The 18,995-nt window shown below is 37.2% G+C and overlaps 1 protein-coding gene across 1 annotated transcript in view; it reads right to left on the bottom strand.

Moving 5' to 3' along the window:
- Positions 1-12,634: 12,634 nt before the first annotated feature.
- FBXO33 (F-box protein 33) overlaps positions 12,635-18,995 on the bottom strand; it is a 41,831-nt gene continuing 35,470 nt past the window's right edge. The window contains exons 2-4 of the mRNA XM_045568078.1: positions 17,416-17,526; positions 16,218-16,903; positions 12,635-14,749 (exon numbers count right to left, since the gene is read on the bottom strand). Of these exons, the coding sequence (XP_045424034.1) occupies positions 14,478-14,749; positions 16,218-16,903; positions 17,416-17,526 (1,069 nt within the window). The 3' untranslated portion in view covers positions 12,635-14,477. The remainder of the gene's footprint in view (positions 14,750-16,217; positions 16,904-17,415; positions 17,527-18,995) is intronic.

Raw genomic sequence — 18,995 nt, 5'->3', positions numbered from 1 at the left:
TCTTGTTAGACTTGGGAATTTTTCAGCTGTTGTTTTGTTAAATTGGTTTTCCTTGCTGTTGCCCTTCTCTTCATTTTCTGGAACACCCCAAATTCAAACATTTGGCTGCTTTATGGTGTCCCATATGTCACATAGGCTTTGTTCATTTTTATTTATTCTTTTTTTCTTTTTTTGTCTTACTATTTCAGAAGACCTGTCTGAAATACCTCTGCTTTATCTAGTCTGTCGTTAAAACTCTCAAATGTATTTTTCATTACATGTGTTGTCTTCTTCTGTTTGTTTGTTTACTCATATCCATCTCTCTGGTAAATTTCTCATTCATATCCTGAATTGTTTTTCTGATTTTTTTCATATTGTTTATTTGTGTTCTCTTGTATTTTATTGAGCTCCTTTAATATCATTATTTTGAATTCTTTCTCTGGCATTTTATAAATTTGGTTTTCACTGGAATCTGTTGCTGGAGAATTATTGTATTCCTTTAATGGTGTCACATTTCCTTTCTTTTTTATGTTTCTTATGTCCCTACATTGATATCTGTGCATCTGGTATAACAGTCGCTTCTTTTAACTTTTTGGTTTGGCTTTCATAGGGGAAGACTTCCCTGAAGGTGTATCTGTGCTGTTGGTTGGCTAGAGCACTTTAGCTTTGATTCTGGGTATATAGAGTAGTGCAGTCTTGTATGATTTATGTGGTTGTAAACCATGTCAGTGGTGCCTGCGATTTCCTCTGTGGCTTGGGCTACTGTTGTTAATAGAGGTTGTGATGAGGTTTTGCTGGGGGTGGGGATGCCAGGTGGGCCAGTCCTTAGGTCCCAGTAGTGGCAGCAGTGAGGTGAATGTGCCTGTCCTTGGGCCCCCAGATAGCATACACAGGCATCAGTGTTAGCAGGTCCAAGCAGGCCTATTCTTGGGCCTCCTGGTTGTTTGCATGGGTGCTGACAGTGGTAGCGATAGGCTGGGTGGGTGGGAGGGTCACTGGGCCTCTGGGTAGCATGTGTGGCTTGGGCAATAGATGTAGCGGTAGTGGGACAACTCTCAGGCTCCCAGGCAGCATTGCTTGTGTTAGCAGTGGTTGCAGTGGGCTGGGTGGGCCAGTTTCCAGGACCCCAGGTGGTGCCTGTGGGTGGGTGCCAGCTGTGATGTTAGCAGCATGCAGCGTGGGCCCATCTGCAGGCCCCCAGGAGGAATGCACAGATGCCAGTCGTGGATGGGGTGGGCCGTCGCCAGGCCCCTGCGTAATGTCTTTGGGTACTGGTGGGAGCAGGGCCAGGCCTTGGGGGCTTGTCTTCAGTCATCCTGGTGGTGTGCATGGGCACAGGCTGTAGGCCACCATCATTTGCGCTCTCTAGCAGTTGATCCTCTTCTAGCAGGGACAAAGTCGATTCACCTGGCTTATTCACAAATGAGCCTTGGATCCATATCTTCCCAGTTCGGGGGTCTTTTGTGGTTGGGAAGTAATGCTCAAACTCTTTTGAAAGCTGAGACAGGTGATCATGCACCAGCTGGGAGAAAGAAGGCCCTGGCTCAGCTTCTTTCAAAATCTCTGCTAATGTTTGAAATGTCAAAAGTCCCAATGTTCACTTGTTGCCCCCATAATTCCAATTTGGCTTTGAATGCAGCCACTTTATCTGCTGACTTGAACACAGTTGTTCTTCTCTGAAGCGACAGATTGAGTTTGTTGAGCACATCGAATATGTCACACATGTAAGCAAGTTTTGTGACCCATTCTGTGTCACTGAAATGTGCTGCCAGTGGTGACTGTTTTTCTAAAAGAAATCTCTGGGACGGGCACGGTGGCTCAAGCCTGTAATTCTAGAACTTGGGAGGCCGAGGCAGGCGGATTGTTTGAGCTCAGGAGTTTGAGACCAGCCTGAGCAAGAGCGAGACCCCGTCTCTACTAAAAATAGAAAGAAACCATATGGACAGCTAAAAATATATATATAGAAAAAATTAGCCGGGCATGGTGGTGCATGCCTGTAGTCCCAGCTACTCGGGAGGCTGAGGCAGGAGGATCGCTTGAGCCCAGGAGTTTGAGGTTGCTGTGAGCTAGGCTGATGCCACGGCACTCACTGTAGCCCAGGCAACAGAGTGAGACTCTGTCTCAAAAAAAAAAAAAAAAGAAAAGAAATCTCTGGAGCGGCTCTCATAACTCAAAAACTCGGCCAGTGATCTACCTGTAGAGAGCCGTCTCACTTCTGTGAATAAGAGAAGATGCGTGTGCTCTGCGTCCATCTCCTCACAGAGCTGTGCAAACAGACGTGAGTTAAGGGCATGTACTTTAATGTGGTTGATAATTTTAATCACATCCTGCAAAATGTTGTTTAGTTCGGGTGACATTTTTTGGGTAGCCAGCATTTCTCTATGGATGGCATAGTGCGATTCAGAAGAGACCTCCTTGGCCTGAGTAGTGAAACCAGAAAGCCATCCAGTCATGGCAGCCACTCCATCTGTGCCTATACTGACACAAAATGACCAATTCAGTTTTCCTGATATGTAATCATTCAAAGACGTGAATAGTTCTGCAGCTGTGGTGTTGGTTGGCAACAAAAGTTCTCATAATATATCTTCATGCACATCCTTTGGAAAAATACATTGCACAAAAGCATTGTTGTCTTGCTGTCAACATCAGTAGACTTGTCAACCTGCATTGTGTTCCACAGTGACCCAATAATCCTAATAATTGTGCCTCACTATTCTCTGCTGTTTCATCAATTCATCTAGTTATGGTGCTATCCGAAAGAGGAACCCCGTGCCACCTTTTGAACTGCAGCCTCTCCTAAAAGTTCACAGCGCATGTCCTTAGCAGCAGGGGGATCAACTCCTCACCAATAGTAAAGGGCTTCCTAGCTTTAGCAATGCGGTTAGCCACTCAGAATGATGCTGTCAGTGCAGACACATTTGATGAAGTGGTGGCCTTCAATAATTGCTTCTGTTCTTCATGTTCACATTTTTTCTTTTGAAAAACTCCAAAGCTTGTCTTTTAACGCAGGCTGCTTGGTCTCCATGTGGCGAAGCAGTTTTGAAGCTTTCATGGCCTTGTTGGATAGCTGGTCGCCACATATATAAAGCAGGCTTGGAAAATATGAATCACCTTTTGCAGTGAACCTGTAATTTAAGTCGGACTCTGGTATTTTTCTTTAAATGCACACTTCATTTTGTCGGCAGTCTTCTGCTGTCTCCTCACTGGGTCTTTCCTCCTTTGCTAAGAAGCTCTCTAGCAACTTATTATTATTATTATTTTTTACTCATTTTTGCTAGGGTTAGCTTGTGGGCTTACCAAAACTGTGACTGAGACAAATGTGCAGTTCAGGAATGCAGCGCAAAAGGAAGTGGTAAAGAAAATAATGGGCGGGCTACGCATGGACTAAAGTAAGTGTTGGGTTCTTACTTAAAGCCTGCCACTGGATGCAGCTTAATTGTCACTTGCCACTGACTGATAACATTTTGATATGAGTCTCCAAGCAATTGATTTATTATGGTCTCTGTGTGGTCAAACCTCTCTGCTAATCATAATCTGTATTTGCAGCCGCTCTCCAGCGCTAGTATCACTGCCTCAGCTGCACCTCAGATCATCAGGCATTAGATTCTTATAAGGAGCTTGCAACCTAGATCCCTCGCATGCTCAGTTTACAGTAGGGTTCGTGCTCCTGTGAGAACCTAATTCCGCGTCTGATCTGACAGAAGGCGGAGCTCAGGTGGTGATGCCAGCGATGGGGCATGGCTGTAAATACAGATGAATCTTCGCTGCCTTGCACACTGCTCACCTCTTGCTGCACAGCCCAGTTCCTAACAGGCCACAGATCGGTTCTGGTCTGTGGCCTGGGGTTTGGGGACCCCAGGCTCATGAGGATGTACTTTAAAACTTTCAAAGTCTGAACTACACCTGCTTCATTTTTCAATTCTGAGGTACAGAGGTCTGGATGTGGCAAAGGGAACCAGTAATCAGACTTGATTTGGTATGAGGTAAGGAAAATACATAATTAGGAAGTAAATATTCTTCCCAAGGGCTTATTAATGGGAGAAGCATTTGCTCCCAATTAAAACTTCTTAAGACCCCTTTGTTTTCTGAATTCTTTTTCATTTATGGAAGGAAGCTAACACTTCAGTTCTAAAGAATTGGTTACCTAGATATAATAATGTACTCTGTCAATTAAAGTTGCATTTCTTCTATTTTTTGAGGTATTACTGAAACGGTTCATCATTAGTTCATAATTTAATCATCATTTACCTTGAACAGAGTTTGTGACATGTTAAGTTCAGCATAGAGTTGTAAGGCTTTTAGAAACTGTAAAATGAGAGCATTATTAAAATTGTGGATCCAGTTAAGAGCTGAAAAGTTGAAAGACACAACCTGAACAATGAATATTTTGTTATTGCTTCACTGAACAAATTACATAACTGACTAAAGCATCTCCTTTCATAAGCCCCTGAAATTATGAATTGTGATTCTTGTTTAGAAAAACAAATCTAGTCTCTGGTAGGCTATTTAAAGTTGCATATTGTTATTTTAGTTACATGGCTTTTTGGTTGTAACCTAAAGCAAAAAAAGTAAGAAATGGTGAAAAATTGATTAAGTGGGTTTAAGTTTCTTTATCTGTAAAATGATCCCTCAGACAAGTTGATTTCTAAAGTATTTTTTTAATATTGAAATATTTTAAACGAGTAACATAATAAATTATTGTGCCATTTTGTGCTGTGGGTTGACTTAGTGTGTTTAAAAGTTAAATATTTCAAATATAAAGAAAATTAACTCTAGCATTTTAAAATTAATTTATTATTAGGTTTAACAAATAACTTATGAAAATAGAGAAGCATGGCAAATTTTACATCTTAATTATTAAGTGAAACATAACCATTTCAAGCCAAAGGTGACCTAAGTATTTAAGAAGAGAATTTGTTTTTTTCAGTCTCATATGGGGATGTTTAGTAATAAAAATGTTTCCTAGTTTATTATTTAAAATGCTGTTTGTTATTTATAATCAGGTTCAATAACTAGATAAGAATTGGACCCTCTTTGCTAATCGAACAGCATTTTAGACTTACATATCTACTATGGCCAAAGAATTTTTTTTTTACAAGAGGTAGAACTTTTGTTTGATATAATATTTCTTCTACAGGTCTTGACAAAATTCCCACACAGGATGTTGCAAATTAAAAAGAAAAGGGTCATATGACTATTATCTGTTAATCGTAATTACCAGAAACACAGTACAGGCATAACTTGTTTTATGGCACTTTGCTTTAGTGTGCTTTGCAGATTTTGTGTTTTTTACAAATTGAAGGTTTTGGCAACTCTGCGTCAAGCAAGTATATTGGCGTTGTTTTTTCAATAGCACGTGCTCACTCCAGCCTTCGGCAACGACCACTTTGATAAGTCAGTGGCCATCAAAGTCAAGGCAAGACCCTCCACCAGCAAAAATATTACAACTGGCTGAAGGCTCAGATGATTGTTAGCATTGTTTAACAATGAAGTATTTTTAAATTAAGGTATGTACATTTTTTTTTAGATATAATGCTATCACACACTTAATGGACTACAATATAATGTAAATAACTTTTATATGCACTGGGAAACTCAAAAATTCGTGTGATTCACTTTATTGCCATATTTGCTTTATTCTGGGGGTCTGGAACAGAACCCACAGTATCTCCAGGGTAAGCCTGTACATAATGCCAAGCCCATTTGCTAATCGTTTATTGCCTTTCCAAGAAATACTTGTTTTGTAAGAAAGTAGAATTTAACTTCGGTCAGTATACAAAGCTCTTGATAACGCATATCCACCTAGAGTATCCTCGAACATCTATCCAAACAATCTCAGGTGTTTTTCCTTCATATTCTATGTTTCTTTTCTTTTTAAAGTTTATGTCTTATTTTGCTGTTTTGTCATTGTAACTTCAAACCTTATAGTTTAAGCCTGTGTTCTCATGTCTTTCTACAACTTTTTAAGTCCAAATTCCATGTCCTTACCTGATTTCCCTCCTGAGTGTTTTCTAGATGTAGTGATATTAATGCTGAACCAAAAGTTAATATGCCATTCATTCAACAAATGTATATTGAGAGTCTATTATTTATTTCCTAGGCATTGTTCTAAGTGTGCAGGAGACAGTCAATGACAAGACAAAGTCGGCCCTTGTGGGATCTTACATTCAGTTAATATGGGGGAGACAGACCATAACAAAGAAAATGTAAAGAAGGCATTTCCAAGTAGTGCACTCTGAAGAAAATAAAAACAGGTAATAGTAGAATGTGGTCCAGAAAGCTGCTTTGAGGAGATGAATTTCTAGCTGAGTTGTGAGTAATGAAAAGAAGGTGAATATGGGAGAATAGTATTCCACAAAAAGGAAACAAGTGCAAATACAGCTCTAAGCAGAAAGAAATGAGCTTTTATTTTGAGGAAAAGAAAGCCAGTGTGGTGGAATGCAGTGAGCCCAGGAGAGTGGTGTGGGACCAGGTCAGCAAGAGGTGGGCCAGACGTCAGCCTTGAAGGCCATGTTAGGGAGTTAGGATTTCATTCTAAGAACAAGAGGCCAGTGGAAAATTTTTATGTGACCATTTTATTTTATATAAAATGAAAACCATTTTCATGTGTGTGTGGAGAATGGACTGAAGGGTAGAGACAGTGGAAACAAAGAAATAAGAGACTATTGAAATAGTACAGCTGAGAACTAACAGTGGCAAGAAAAGATGGAAAAGGAAGAGAAGTGGATGGCTTTGGAATTTATTTTAAAGCCACGGACTTGCTGATGGATTAGATGTGGAGGGTGAGAGATAGAGGGATCAAGAGTGACTCGGCTTTGATTGGAGCAGTTAGGTGAATAGTGATGCCACTGGACATGTGAGAAACTGGGGAGGAAATAAGTTTTGGAGGGGGCAAAAATCAAGAATTCTGCATGGCCGTGTTAAGTTGGAGATTCCTATTTAGACATCCAAATGAAGATCCCAAGAAGGAAGTATGAGTTTGGAGCTTGTGGAGGAGGGTCCCTTAGGGCTAAGGAAACAAATTTGGGAGTCATTAGCATAAAGGTAACCATGGGAGTGGATGAGATTATCCAGGGAATGAACATAGATAGACAAGTTGTAAAAATGTTCACAGTTTATATCAAGTATGTATGGAAATCATTTAAAATGTTCACTTTAGAAACCCTTGTGATACATCAGGGAGGGTAAAAAAGCGTATCCATGAAATGACTGAAAACCACGCCATTCCTTTCTGATAAATTTAAGCCTTGCCATGCCTCTTCCAAGCTGAACATCCATCCTTTGGCATGGTTTTCTTCTCCATAGAGTGAAACATTTTATGACAAAATAGAGAAATACATTTCAATTAAGGGGAATTAACTTCAGAGTGAGTGAGAACCATCCTGCTTGGATTTAATTAATCTTTCTGGCATTGTCGTAGTAAGAAATTTTATCAAAGGGAATGAGTGTCAGTCTGTCTCAGACCATGTTTTACTTTCTGCCCGTTTCCTGTCACTTACTTTTCTTGACTGACATGCTGCCACCTAGTTTTAGGAGACCTTCACATTCATCCGCTTCTTAGCAGGTTGTGGACTAGAAGTGTATTACAAACAGAAAGCATAATTTGCGTACATGCAAAGATAATCCCTTTCTCTGTTTCCTTTGAAAGAGTGGGATTTAGGAAATCTTGCATAAAATGGCATTTATCATCCCTCAAAAGTGAGGATTTGCTGGAAATGGGATTTTTCTTGTGCTTAGGAGACCCATCCTCGATCACTTTCAGCTGGTGTGAACCATTTAAAACAGCATTTGAGAGGATTTGAAATATTTTAGTATTTGAAAATGAACCTTAAAGTATTTAAAAATTCTGTCTGGAATGCTCTCGTAAGTCAGAACAATTCTAACGCAATATCAATATTTCTACTATGATGCTAAACGTGACCTCTATGTTCCAAAATATCCAGGTGCAGCAGAGCGTGGAAATAAGGAAGCTGATCTCTTACTGTATGTTTCAACTCCAAAACTAGTTTTGACACTTTAATTTCATGACTATTTTAACAGGTAACATGATTATTTAGTCACATGCTGAATTTGTACAATACATTATCTATTAGTTCTTAAAAGGCTTTCACACCTGTTTGTAGTGGCTTTTCATCAATCTGGTGATTAGGTAGGACAGGTATTAATATTCTTCTGCTACAGACAACTGGTAATGTACCTGGGCTGGAACCCAGACTATATTTCTAAAAGATAAGGACCCTTAAGCAAACAACAAACATAACTACAAATGTCCACCTTTTAAAATCACAATTTCTTACCATCATCGAATATCATCGAATAGCCAGTCATTTAATTATCATCAAGTATCTGTTCAATTTTCTCAATTATCTTTAAGATTTTTTTGTTAGAATCAGTCTCTAAATAAGGTACAAATATTGTGTTTGATTGATAGCCCCCCCCTTCTAAGCTACTGTAGACCAAGAAGCCAGATGAATAGGATTATTAAAATTATGGTGACAAGAAGACAAAGTGGGCTAAAAGGAAGTAGAAATGGCTCTTATGAATGTGACACCTTTAAAGCATTAGGAATTAAACTAGCTCCACAAATTCTTTTATACTTATTTCTGGATCCTTGGCTATACTTCAAATAGCTGAAGTTGTTTTATGTAATATCCATATTAAATATTACTCTAATGACAATAGTGATTTAGAGTCAACTACAGTGACATTTTTGCAGCTTTATTGAGGCGATTGACAAAAATTGTATATATTTAAGATGTGCATTATGCTTTGATATAAATATACATTGTGAAATGATTATAACACTCAAGCTAATTAAAATATCCATCACCTCACATAGTTGCCATTTTTTTGGTGTGTGGTGAGAACTTGAGATCCACTCTTAGCAAACTTCAAGTATACATTATTAACTATAGTCACCATGCTGTACATTAGAGCTCCAGAATTTACTCATTTTATAACTGAAAGTTTGTACCTTTGACCAATATTTCCCCTTCCCCCCATGACATATTTTGAAACGTCTATTTTAGAATTTTCCTACAAACAGCTAAACTAGTCTTTAAGCTCTCAGTATATCTTTGACCTTCTTTTAGGTTACTGTGATGCACTTATCCATGAATGGCTAGAAGGCAATATTCTATCTTCCTGCCTTGGTCACTGCTATAGTTTGTGTCCCCTTCCAGATTCATAGGTTAAAACTTAATCCCCCATGCAACAGTATCAGGAAGTGGGGCCAAATGGGTGGTATTTAGGTCATGAGGGCTCCACTCTCATAAATGGCTAAATGCCCCTATTGAAAAGGGCTTATGGGAATAGGTTAACTTTCTTTTGCTCTTCTGCCACATGAGGTCAGCGTTCCTTTGGAGGATGGAGTGTTCAAGGAGCCATCTTGGGGGTGGAGACTGGGCCCTCCTCAGATACCAAATCTGCGGTGTCTTGATCTTGGACTTCCCAGCCTCCAGAGCAGTAAGAAAACAATTTTTATTCTTTATAAATTACCCAGTCTCAGGTATTGTTATAACAGCACAAAATGGATTAAGACAGTCAATTTTAGACTCAGCCAGAATTATGAACCAAGTCAGTCCAGAAACATGCATTTATTGGTAACTTGGATCATATTGACATTTTAAATTACAAATTATTTAAAAAAATAGGAAAGTAATATAACGAATACCCTTTACCTATTACCTAGATAGAGCAAACTTTAACATTTTGCCATATTTTTGTTCAAGGAAAAAAGTTACAAATACTTTCATGCCCACCACGCTGATCCTTGCCCTCATGCCCCATAAGCACTCTTGTGAAGAGGGCATGAATGTTTGTTTTTTCCATTATCAGAGAGCATATGTTGGAGAAAGCATGCAGAGCTAACAGGCAATAAATTGATAACTGATACAATATGAGTTTAAGGAGAAAAATGAATGATGTAAATAAAATTTCCAAATGATCAAGAGCTAAATTGTTTTTTAAATGGATGGATGATCCTACCTAATTACAATAGCATTTAGATTCCATTATATACATTTTAAAAAGTGACATATGCAGTTTAAGATAAACTGTTAATGTTTAATATCTGCTTAGATTATGGCCAAGTTTATGTTTAACTTAAAAACGTGGGCCGGGCGCGGTGGCTCACGCCTGTAATCCTAGCCCTCTGGGAGGCCGAGGCGGGTGGATCGCTCGAGGTCAGGAGTTCAAGACCAGCCTGAGCGAGACCCTGTCTCTACTAAAAATAGAAATAAAAAGTATCTAGACAACTAAAAATATATAGAGAAAAAATTAGCCGGGCATGGTGGCGCACGCCTGTAGTCCCAGGTACTCAGGAGGCTGAGGCAGTAGGATCGCTTAAGCCCAGGAGTCTGAGGTTGCTGTGAGCTAGGCTGATGCCACGGCACTCACTCTAGCCCGGGCAACAAAGTGAGACTCTGTCTCAAACAAACAAAAAAAAAAATGTGCAAAGGAGTACATGGTTTTTCAAAATTCCTTTAGGATTTGTAGGGGTTAAGAAAACAAACTAGAAGACATAGTGTTAGAGAATACATCTAGAGTGATAATGCTGGGTCATAGGGCACAGGCAACTTTGAAAACATACTGCAGATTTGCTTTCCAAAGTGGGTATACCAATTCAAGTTCTTGCCCACACATGGTATATGTTGCCCTAATTTTTTTAATCTTTGAAAAAGGAAGGATGATTCTAGTGTCCTGAAAACTTTTTCATGATACACCTTCCATTTTCATTCCACAACCAGCAACCCAAATTAGTTAGTAGATTGCACCACAGGGATGCACCTCAAGGATACCTAGCGAACCCTGGGAGCCTGGGCTGGTTGCCTCCTGATGCTTTCAGTCTCTTCTGAACAATGAGAGTGGAGCTGGGTCTGACAGTGTGCCCTGGGCAGAGAGCAAACTCAGTTACTCACTACTCCCTGGCCAGATGAGATACTCCACTGTCCATCATAGACAAGGCGGTCTATGAAGCTGTGAGAGAAGTGAAGAGCAGGTAGGAAGGCCCCCTGTAGGCCTCTAATTGCCTCCATATACATCAGATAAATATCTTTCTGTCGGTGGCTGATGTGTGCCTCAGCAAGCAACAGGGTTATGTTTAGGAGATTACAGATTAGAGTATCATTATTTTGAAATAGTTGTAATGAAAAAATACATTTGAATTTTATATTAATTCATATTACAAGAAACCTAAACATTTCATTTCCCAATGAGAGAAAAGAAGGCTGTTAAATGTCTTAATTTTGACTGCATAAATTTTTGAATAGTTACTAAAGGCTCAAAAATTATCACCTATTTGTGGACTGTTTCTCATTGGTTGCAGTATTAAGATTTTGAAGAGGTTATCAATTAAACCATTTGACAAGATTTTATTTCAAAGTTCTTATATCCAATATTTTTCCTTAAATCCTCTGTATTTTATTTTTTCATCAATTGTATTAAGAAATGATTTTTTTTTCTCTAATTCCTTCTAGTTTATACCAGCATGCTATACAATATTTTTTGTGTGCCAGGACATGAAAAAGGTTGTGAAGCATTGATACAGCATATGGCATGATCCCTGGGTATTCACACATGCTTGTGTGTTAATCTATTAGCACTATGTTATGTTGCTGGCTTCATAAAGATCCAATCTGATTCATGCTATAAGCCCCAAGAAACAAGTTAGTTTCTGCATCTTTTGTTCAACTATAACCACACTGTCCCTCCCAGGCATTACTCCACCAACTCCCCAATTTATTCCTAGGGTGGTGGGGGAAATGGGAAAGTAATTTTAGATATGTAAATTTCATATATTTTAGTAAGCTATGTCTTGAAAATATTTAATATCTTTGTTCAAAGATGATCTTGTATGTCTATGAGCTGTTAGGTTAACAGTTGAAAATTTCAGTGAAGTATCAGTTTTAGATAGCCAAGTCCAATATTTCATTTCACAAAATAGGAAACTGAAGCTCTAAGAGGAGTTTGGGCTCAAGTAGCATTAGAGCCAGAGCTTAGATTAACAGTTGCCAAGATTCCCAGTTTATTGTTTGACTACACCAACCTTCACTTTCGTGCTATTCATATTTATTAATACTTTCCTTTTTAAATTTGGGTACATTTTAAATACATACTTAAACATGTTGATTCATTCAAAGGAGTTAGATGTGTCCAGGAAATAAGTGGTAGGTATAAGAACAATTCCAAGATAAGGCAGGGCCTGGAAGAGTCAATGTCTGGAATGATTAAGGAAGGGAAGATGGAAGAAGGAAAAGAAGCCATTTCTTTCCTACATGTTAGAGCTGTTTGTCTCCACAACCAAGAATGGAGATTACAACATCAACGTAAAGCAGGATAGGGGTTTATGAAGTATTTGATAGTGGCATCTCTAAGTATTTTTGCATTTGATTGATATAGGAATTTTAAAAAATAAGAGGTCCCTATAGTATACAAATTAAGTTTTGCCTTATCAATAATGTATTCTAAGTGCATGATACACTAGGACTTTTTTTACTAACAAGTCTAGTGTTTGCTTTTAAGCTTGTATTTTGTGAAAGTACATTTTAAAAAAAACTCTTCAAACTATTCAGCCTAAGACTTTTTATGATGTATTCCCAAATTTAAGGTTTGCTGCCCCAGAATACAATAGGAGCTAACACGATTATACACAATGTAAGGATTATTGCCATTTATTTAACACTAAAAGTTGTCATGCTTCATATACAATAAAATATATTACAATGACCACTTTTTAATGCTTTATTCATTGATTAAAAGAATATACATTTAACATAAACCATACAACATCAGTCATCAGGTCAAACATTCAGCTGGTTTCCTTACAGTTTCTGTCAGGAGTTATTTTATCTGATCACATTTGTAAGATAAAATCTCACCACATCTGGCATTTACACACACTGTGCCAGTGGATTCACACTACTGATGTACATATAAAATCCGCATGGTATGTGCTCACTGGAGACAAAACAGTGCACACCTGTCAAAAGGTCATTTTAATATAAGATGGTAAAACCATTTGTAAAACACATATAAACTTTTTCCATAAATAGAATCATATCTGGACATCTGTTGCATAAATTGTGTTTCCAAAGCTTACAATAGAGCAGCCAGGTCTCAGCACTGCTGGGCACCCACGTTGGCTACTTACTTTATTATTGCAGACTGTCCTTTAACATTAAATGCACAACATTCGTACCACTTAAAACTGGGGTCAGGTGGAAGTCTCACAGAGACCACGTCTGTACCGCGGTTGCCCTGAAACAGTTAAATCGGCTTTTAAAGCCTCTCAGATATAACAAGGTTTTAAAACATACTTCATGGAATGTTCTTCATGTATCATAGCAGCTCATACCTGTGATAGAACAAGCTTTCAGTTCTTCCTTTCTTTCCTTTCTTTACATTCACTATTCACAGTGAAACAGGTGCATGGTTTTTTTTTTTCTTTTTTGTTTTGTTTTTTCAGAGTTCTGAGGTTGCTGACTGAGCCACAGCACAGCTGTGTACCACAGGTCGAAATTCGACCTTAAATATTACAATCTAGCAGTATCTGGCTGGCCAGAGTGGGCCGGCCCCTGCCAGCATGTGGGCACTTCTTCGTTAAGTCTATTCTTTGGCAGCTGACACGCGTGCTGACAGAGAAAAATCCAGTGACTTGTTGCTAGGGATTTCACGACTAATGTTTGCAAGCTTGTGTGTTTACAACTTTGTATTTTGATTTAGGAGGTTTTAACCTGGAATAATTTCTTTCTTCCTCCACTATTTGAAATCTGGGCCAAAAAGCTAACTTGAATGTATAATGTAATTGATGAAGAAAATTATGTCACAAATATTGTTTTAAAAAATCCAACAATTTGAGTATTTGTGTTTATGTAAATGCATCTTTTTTTTAAAAAAAAGGATTAAGTAATGTTCTAACCTAGTATTACACAAAATTCAGAATGGTAATTGATGATATCAACTATTATGTATGTAATAAAAGTTAGTCTTGGCTTTTCTGTTAAGAACAATTCATTTGGGATCATATTATCCTCTCTTCTTCCATTTCAAATCAAAATTAATGAAATGCTATCAGAATGCATGGATGCAGTGCATTGCATACAAATCCACCAGGCTATGGATATGTATCTATATATGTATAAAAATATTTTGGCTCCTGAGCTCTGAACTCTGACATATAATAAGGAATAAAAATGTCAAAAAGGCAGAGTAACTCAGTGAAAAAGTTAGCCAGCAACCTCATACAACCTTCGGTTGTGTATCTTTTAAGGTTTGGTAACAAGTCCATTAACCGTGAAAGCCCTATACATTGTCACTTTGAACTTCTAAACCAATACCCGACTACGTTCTTTGATCAAGAAGTAGAATATACATATGTAATTCTATAAAGCTAATACTGATTAAACACAGCACAAAGGGATTAATTCACGCTACTGAAAAAAAACATAATAGGACCCTACTTGCATATGTAACCACAGGAATTGTACATTTAAAAAAAGCTAAATGTCTTCGCTGAAGCTTTGCATCTCTCTATAGAAATGACGATTTGGTTCAGTGAAGACACTGAGTGATTCAATGTCCATGACTGCGTGCCAAGGTTGACCCAGGCCCAGGGATACCTGCTCAATAAGGTTATGTACTGGATCTACATCCTGATCGGCCAGTTCACCTTGGTCAAAATCAATGCTTTCTTCGGTGACTTCAAGCATTTTCAGATCAGAGCCACGAAGACGAGCAATGGCAATGAGGTTGTGTGCCCACACTGTGTAACCTGGAAAATAAGCAAAATAATGTCATTTCCTTGCATTTTATTTTGTCTCTTTGATAAGTTAGTCTTTTCCTCATTCAATACTTCCTGAGAAGCTTCAAATTTGTATCTCACTTATCACGTTGGTTCTTTTCCTTTAAAAAGATATTGAAATCGAAAAGGAAGCATGATTGTTTAGCCCAGGAGCCCAGGAAAAAAAAAGGCTAAAAGTTTGATATTGTCTTCAAGAACACCACTGTGGATGGTGAGCAGGAAGGTGATCTAATCCTATTCTGATATTTCATTCAGTAAACAGAAAACATTTAAAGTATATATAAATAAATTTTATCGCTTTGGAGAGTGATGTATCATACGGATCAAATGTGTACTTCATATATATGTATCCATTAACAATACACAGTAAACTGGTATTTTTCATTTGTGAAAAATCATCTCCTATGATGCTTCACAGTCCAATTATGAAGTGACATTTTAAAGGTAAATTGTTGTCAAAGCAATATGTAAAGTATAAAACAGTCATGGGAATGATATGTACCAACTTCAGAATAATGGTTACCTCTGAGAAGGAATAAAGAGCAATGGTTGGGGGAGGAGCTTTAGTGGTAGTATCTAATGTTTTATTTCTTAAAAGAAGAAAAAGGCTTTAAAAAGACTGGCTTAAATTAACTTTTACAAAACCTGACATTTCTTTTTCCCCATTTTACTTACCACTTTCAATATTAATCCAGTCTTTGCTACTACCTCTGATGACTGGCCAAATTATAAAGCAAAACTTGAAAAGCAAGACACATACATTCCCACACACAAATGCAGACTAAAAAGAAAATTCAAAAATAATGAAACAGAGCTAATAAAGAGAACTGAAGACATTCTTATAGATTATTTTCTAACTATAAGTATCAGAAAAGAAAGTAAAATGTCCTTTTGTCAGAATAGCAACTCTCTCTCCAAATAAGAATAGTTCATATTAAGGTGAAAGGCCCCAGTAAGAACTGAACATATACCTAATCAATGGAACCATGATTTAAAAAATATCAAATTAATACTTTGATACCTATAATCTAAAAGATGAGGCAGTGAGCATGAAAGAAATGATACTTTCTCTTCCTTCTGTGCTGTGTTTTTAAGGGTTCTTGTGATTAGAGGAATTATATCTACTTGCAGGTAGACATGTATATTTTCTTATATACTTAAATTAATTTCAAATGCCATTTTTGTGAAATACCGTAATTCACATAGTGGACAAAAAACTAACAGGGAAGCTGGAGCACAACACTTAGGGTTGAGTACAACTTTCCATTTGTAAGTGATATATTCTTTAAACTTTAAAAGACATAAGAATCTGCCTATCAATTTGTTCCTATAATATCAAGATTTCTTGACACTATAAAGGTTAGTGCTATCTTTTTATTGGCACAAAGTATCTTAAGTATAATGCCAATACCAAATTATAGTGAACAAAATCACCTACCATGAATTGCCAGAAGAGAGAGCTTTGTGCACCTCCATGCTAATAAAACCAGTGGATCTTCATTTCGGTTGTCACTGAGATCTGGAAAACCAGACGTGTCAATCACATCATTCATTAATATAAAATGAGTGAGGAACTTGTCATACTGCCTGGATATAAGATCAACAATAGCCCCTGAAACACAGGTGATATAGCTGTCAAAATGAATTCTCTCTAGTGGTATACTGGGTTTTAGGATCTTGAACATATCTTCACTCTTGATATCAAAAGCCATTATATAGACCCGAAGGCTGGTGCTCTTTCGTGACAGGGCTTTCCAATGCTCATCATTTGGCATGTTGTCCAGGGACTTGTGCATCACAGAAACATTGTGGACCAGAAGAGATAGTCGCTGCAAAGGCACATGGTTGCTATCGGTTAAGACTCTTGCCATTTCAGCTGTAAAGTCACAGAAATCCAAGGCAAGTGAGCTCAAACTGACAAATCGCTCCAGTTCAACTGCAGTAATAAGAGTGCTGTTACCAGGAGTAGTATTGTCCAGTAAACTCAGGTGCTCCATGGTGTTGGCAATAGCGTTAGAGAGAGATGACAGTGACGTTGGGGTTACTATTTCCAGCATAAACCCACAGGACAGCCATTTCAGTTGCCTACTATTACTCAGTATTTCTTCAAACAGTTGCTGAATTCTATAAGGAAAACACATGCCACAATGATCCCATTAACATTTAGCTGTAAATTTTTTAACACTAACTTGAAAATAGGCAATGAATGGCACGCAGTGCTGAGATCCATTTCCTCTCATTAATTTCTATTCAACCCAATATAAATACCATTAAAATTCACATTAAAATAAATAAGGTATATTAAACATATTGATTTATTAAATACATAGAAATATGTTCTGACAAGGAAAACAGCATTTTACATCTATTTGGTAGAAAAGACTGATGACATACAATTTATAACAAAGGCAACCAGAGAAATAAATTTTAAATAGCTGTGATTATCCAGCAAGTTCTTTGATTTATCTTAAAGCGTTATCACATGGAATGGCATACGCTGATCACTGTATTTCATCGTTAAAATATTTCCAGGACATATATTCCTTTTAGGAAAAAATCACTTTTCTGTTTGTGTCTTATAATTATTCAGAAACAAATTATTACTAATATAAGCCTCTATTAACTATATAACTTACTGTTTAATTTTTTTGCCATCAGGGTCCACCTTGCTGAGGTATGTATTTGACAAACTTCCTTGCTGTTGTAGAACGCTTATGTCTCCAAAAAGACTAAACTTCTGGAGATTTCTACAAGAAAAATTATTTTAAATGATTTTCTAGATAATACATTAAAATATAAATATTAAAAATATGCAACAGGGATATTCTAGCAGTTTCCACTTTATATAACTCACTTGGAATCCAATTAAGTACTTTCAGATTGCTTTATACGTACAATGCAAAGCAACATGATACAGGAGAAATAGCATAGGCTTTAAGACGGACTGGGGTATAAAGATTGGTTCAGGAACTCAATATTTTAATGACCATGAAAAAGTCTCTCAATGGGTCTGCGACTAAATTCTTCATCATTAATAACACCACCAACCTTATAGGGTTTAGGGGGTGAGTAACAAAATGACATATGAAGAACTGTATGAGCTCTAAATTTTATATAGATGTTATAACTGTAATATAAACATTTTTCAAACCAGTTAACTTAGTTAACATGTTAAATGTTCAAGGGTAGGGCACTACCTTGAAGATACTTTCTCAGAAAAAAATATTCATTGACTAAAATCTAAAGAGAACTCTCCCCAGTTTTATGATTAAACATACAGCTTATGATTATGTAAAAAAGATCTTTCAGTCTTGGATAATTTTACTATGCAACATTTACTTTTCTAGTAAAATTCTAAATAAATTTACATAAATAGTTTATCTAAAACAATCTAGATAATTTATTTTCTAGTAAAATTCTAAATAAAGTGAGAGAAAACTAATAGCTGGATAAAGATAAAGCTCCAAAATGCCAATAACCAACTAGAGATTCCATTTATAACACAAAATTTAAGGATAACTTTAATAAGAACTATATCCATAAAAAAAGTATCAACCACCAAAGTGATAAAAGATTTAAATAAATGAAATAAACGAAAAATATCATTTCACATTTGCCAAAATTAATGACCTTAATGTCACTGAAAAACCTAAATGATTCTAAAATTTAGCTTGAGGAACAATCATTAATTCATTGAACCAGATATTCCCTGAGGGCCTATTAAGGGCCAGCTGCTGTGTTATATATGGAGACACAATGGGGATCCACTGCTGTGAAGGAAAAGTACATGGTGCTACATATCATGGTGGTACTTGACACTGTGTAAGTCAGAGAGGGCTTCTCAAAATAAATTGATTAAAATGGTTTGGATTCAAACTGCAGACACAGAAACAAAAAGTATTTAAAAAAAAAAAAAAAAAAGGATCTTAAGGATAAGTGAGAATTACCAGAAGGAAGGTAGGGAGAGAATGTTACAGGGAAAAGGAGAAGCATCTGCAAGCTTTCTGAAGGGAGCAAAGTGAGCTGAAACGAATACAGAGTGGAGTATAGAGAAAGTGAGTAAACCTAACATGAAAGGTGGTTACAGAGGTTAGGTAGGGTTCCATGTCAAAGAAAAACCTTTAGTTTTTGCCTTCACAACAATGAAATGTCCAAAAATGGTTTTTTTTTTTTTGGAAACAGGGTCTCGCTCTGTCACTCAAGTTGGAGTGCAGCG

Source organism: Lemur catta, chromosome 1 (genome assembly GCF_020740605.2).
Source record: "Lemur catta isolate mLemCat1 chromosome 1, mLemCat1.pri, whole genome shotgun sequence".
Classification (NCBI taxonomy): Eukaryota; Metazoa; Chordata; class Mammalia; order Primates; family Lemuridae; genus Lemur; species Lemur catta.
The sequence above is the reverse complement of the archived record's forward strand: the minus strand, read 5'-3'. Positions and strand labels throughout refer to the sequence as shown.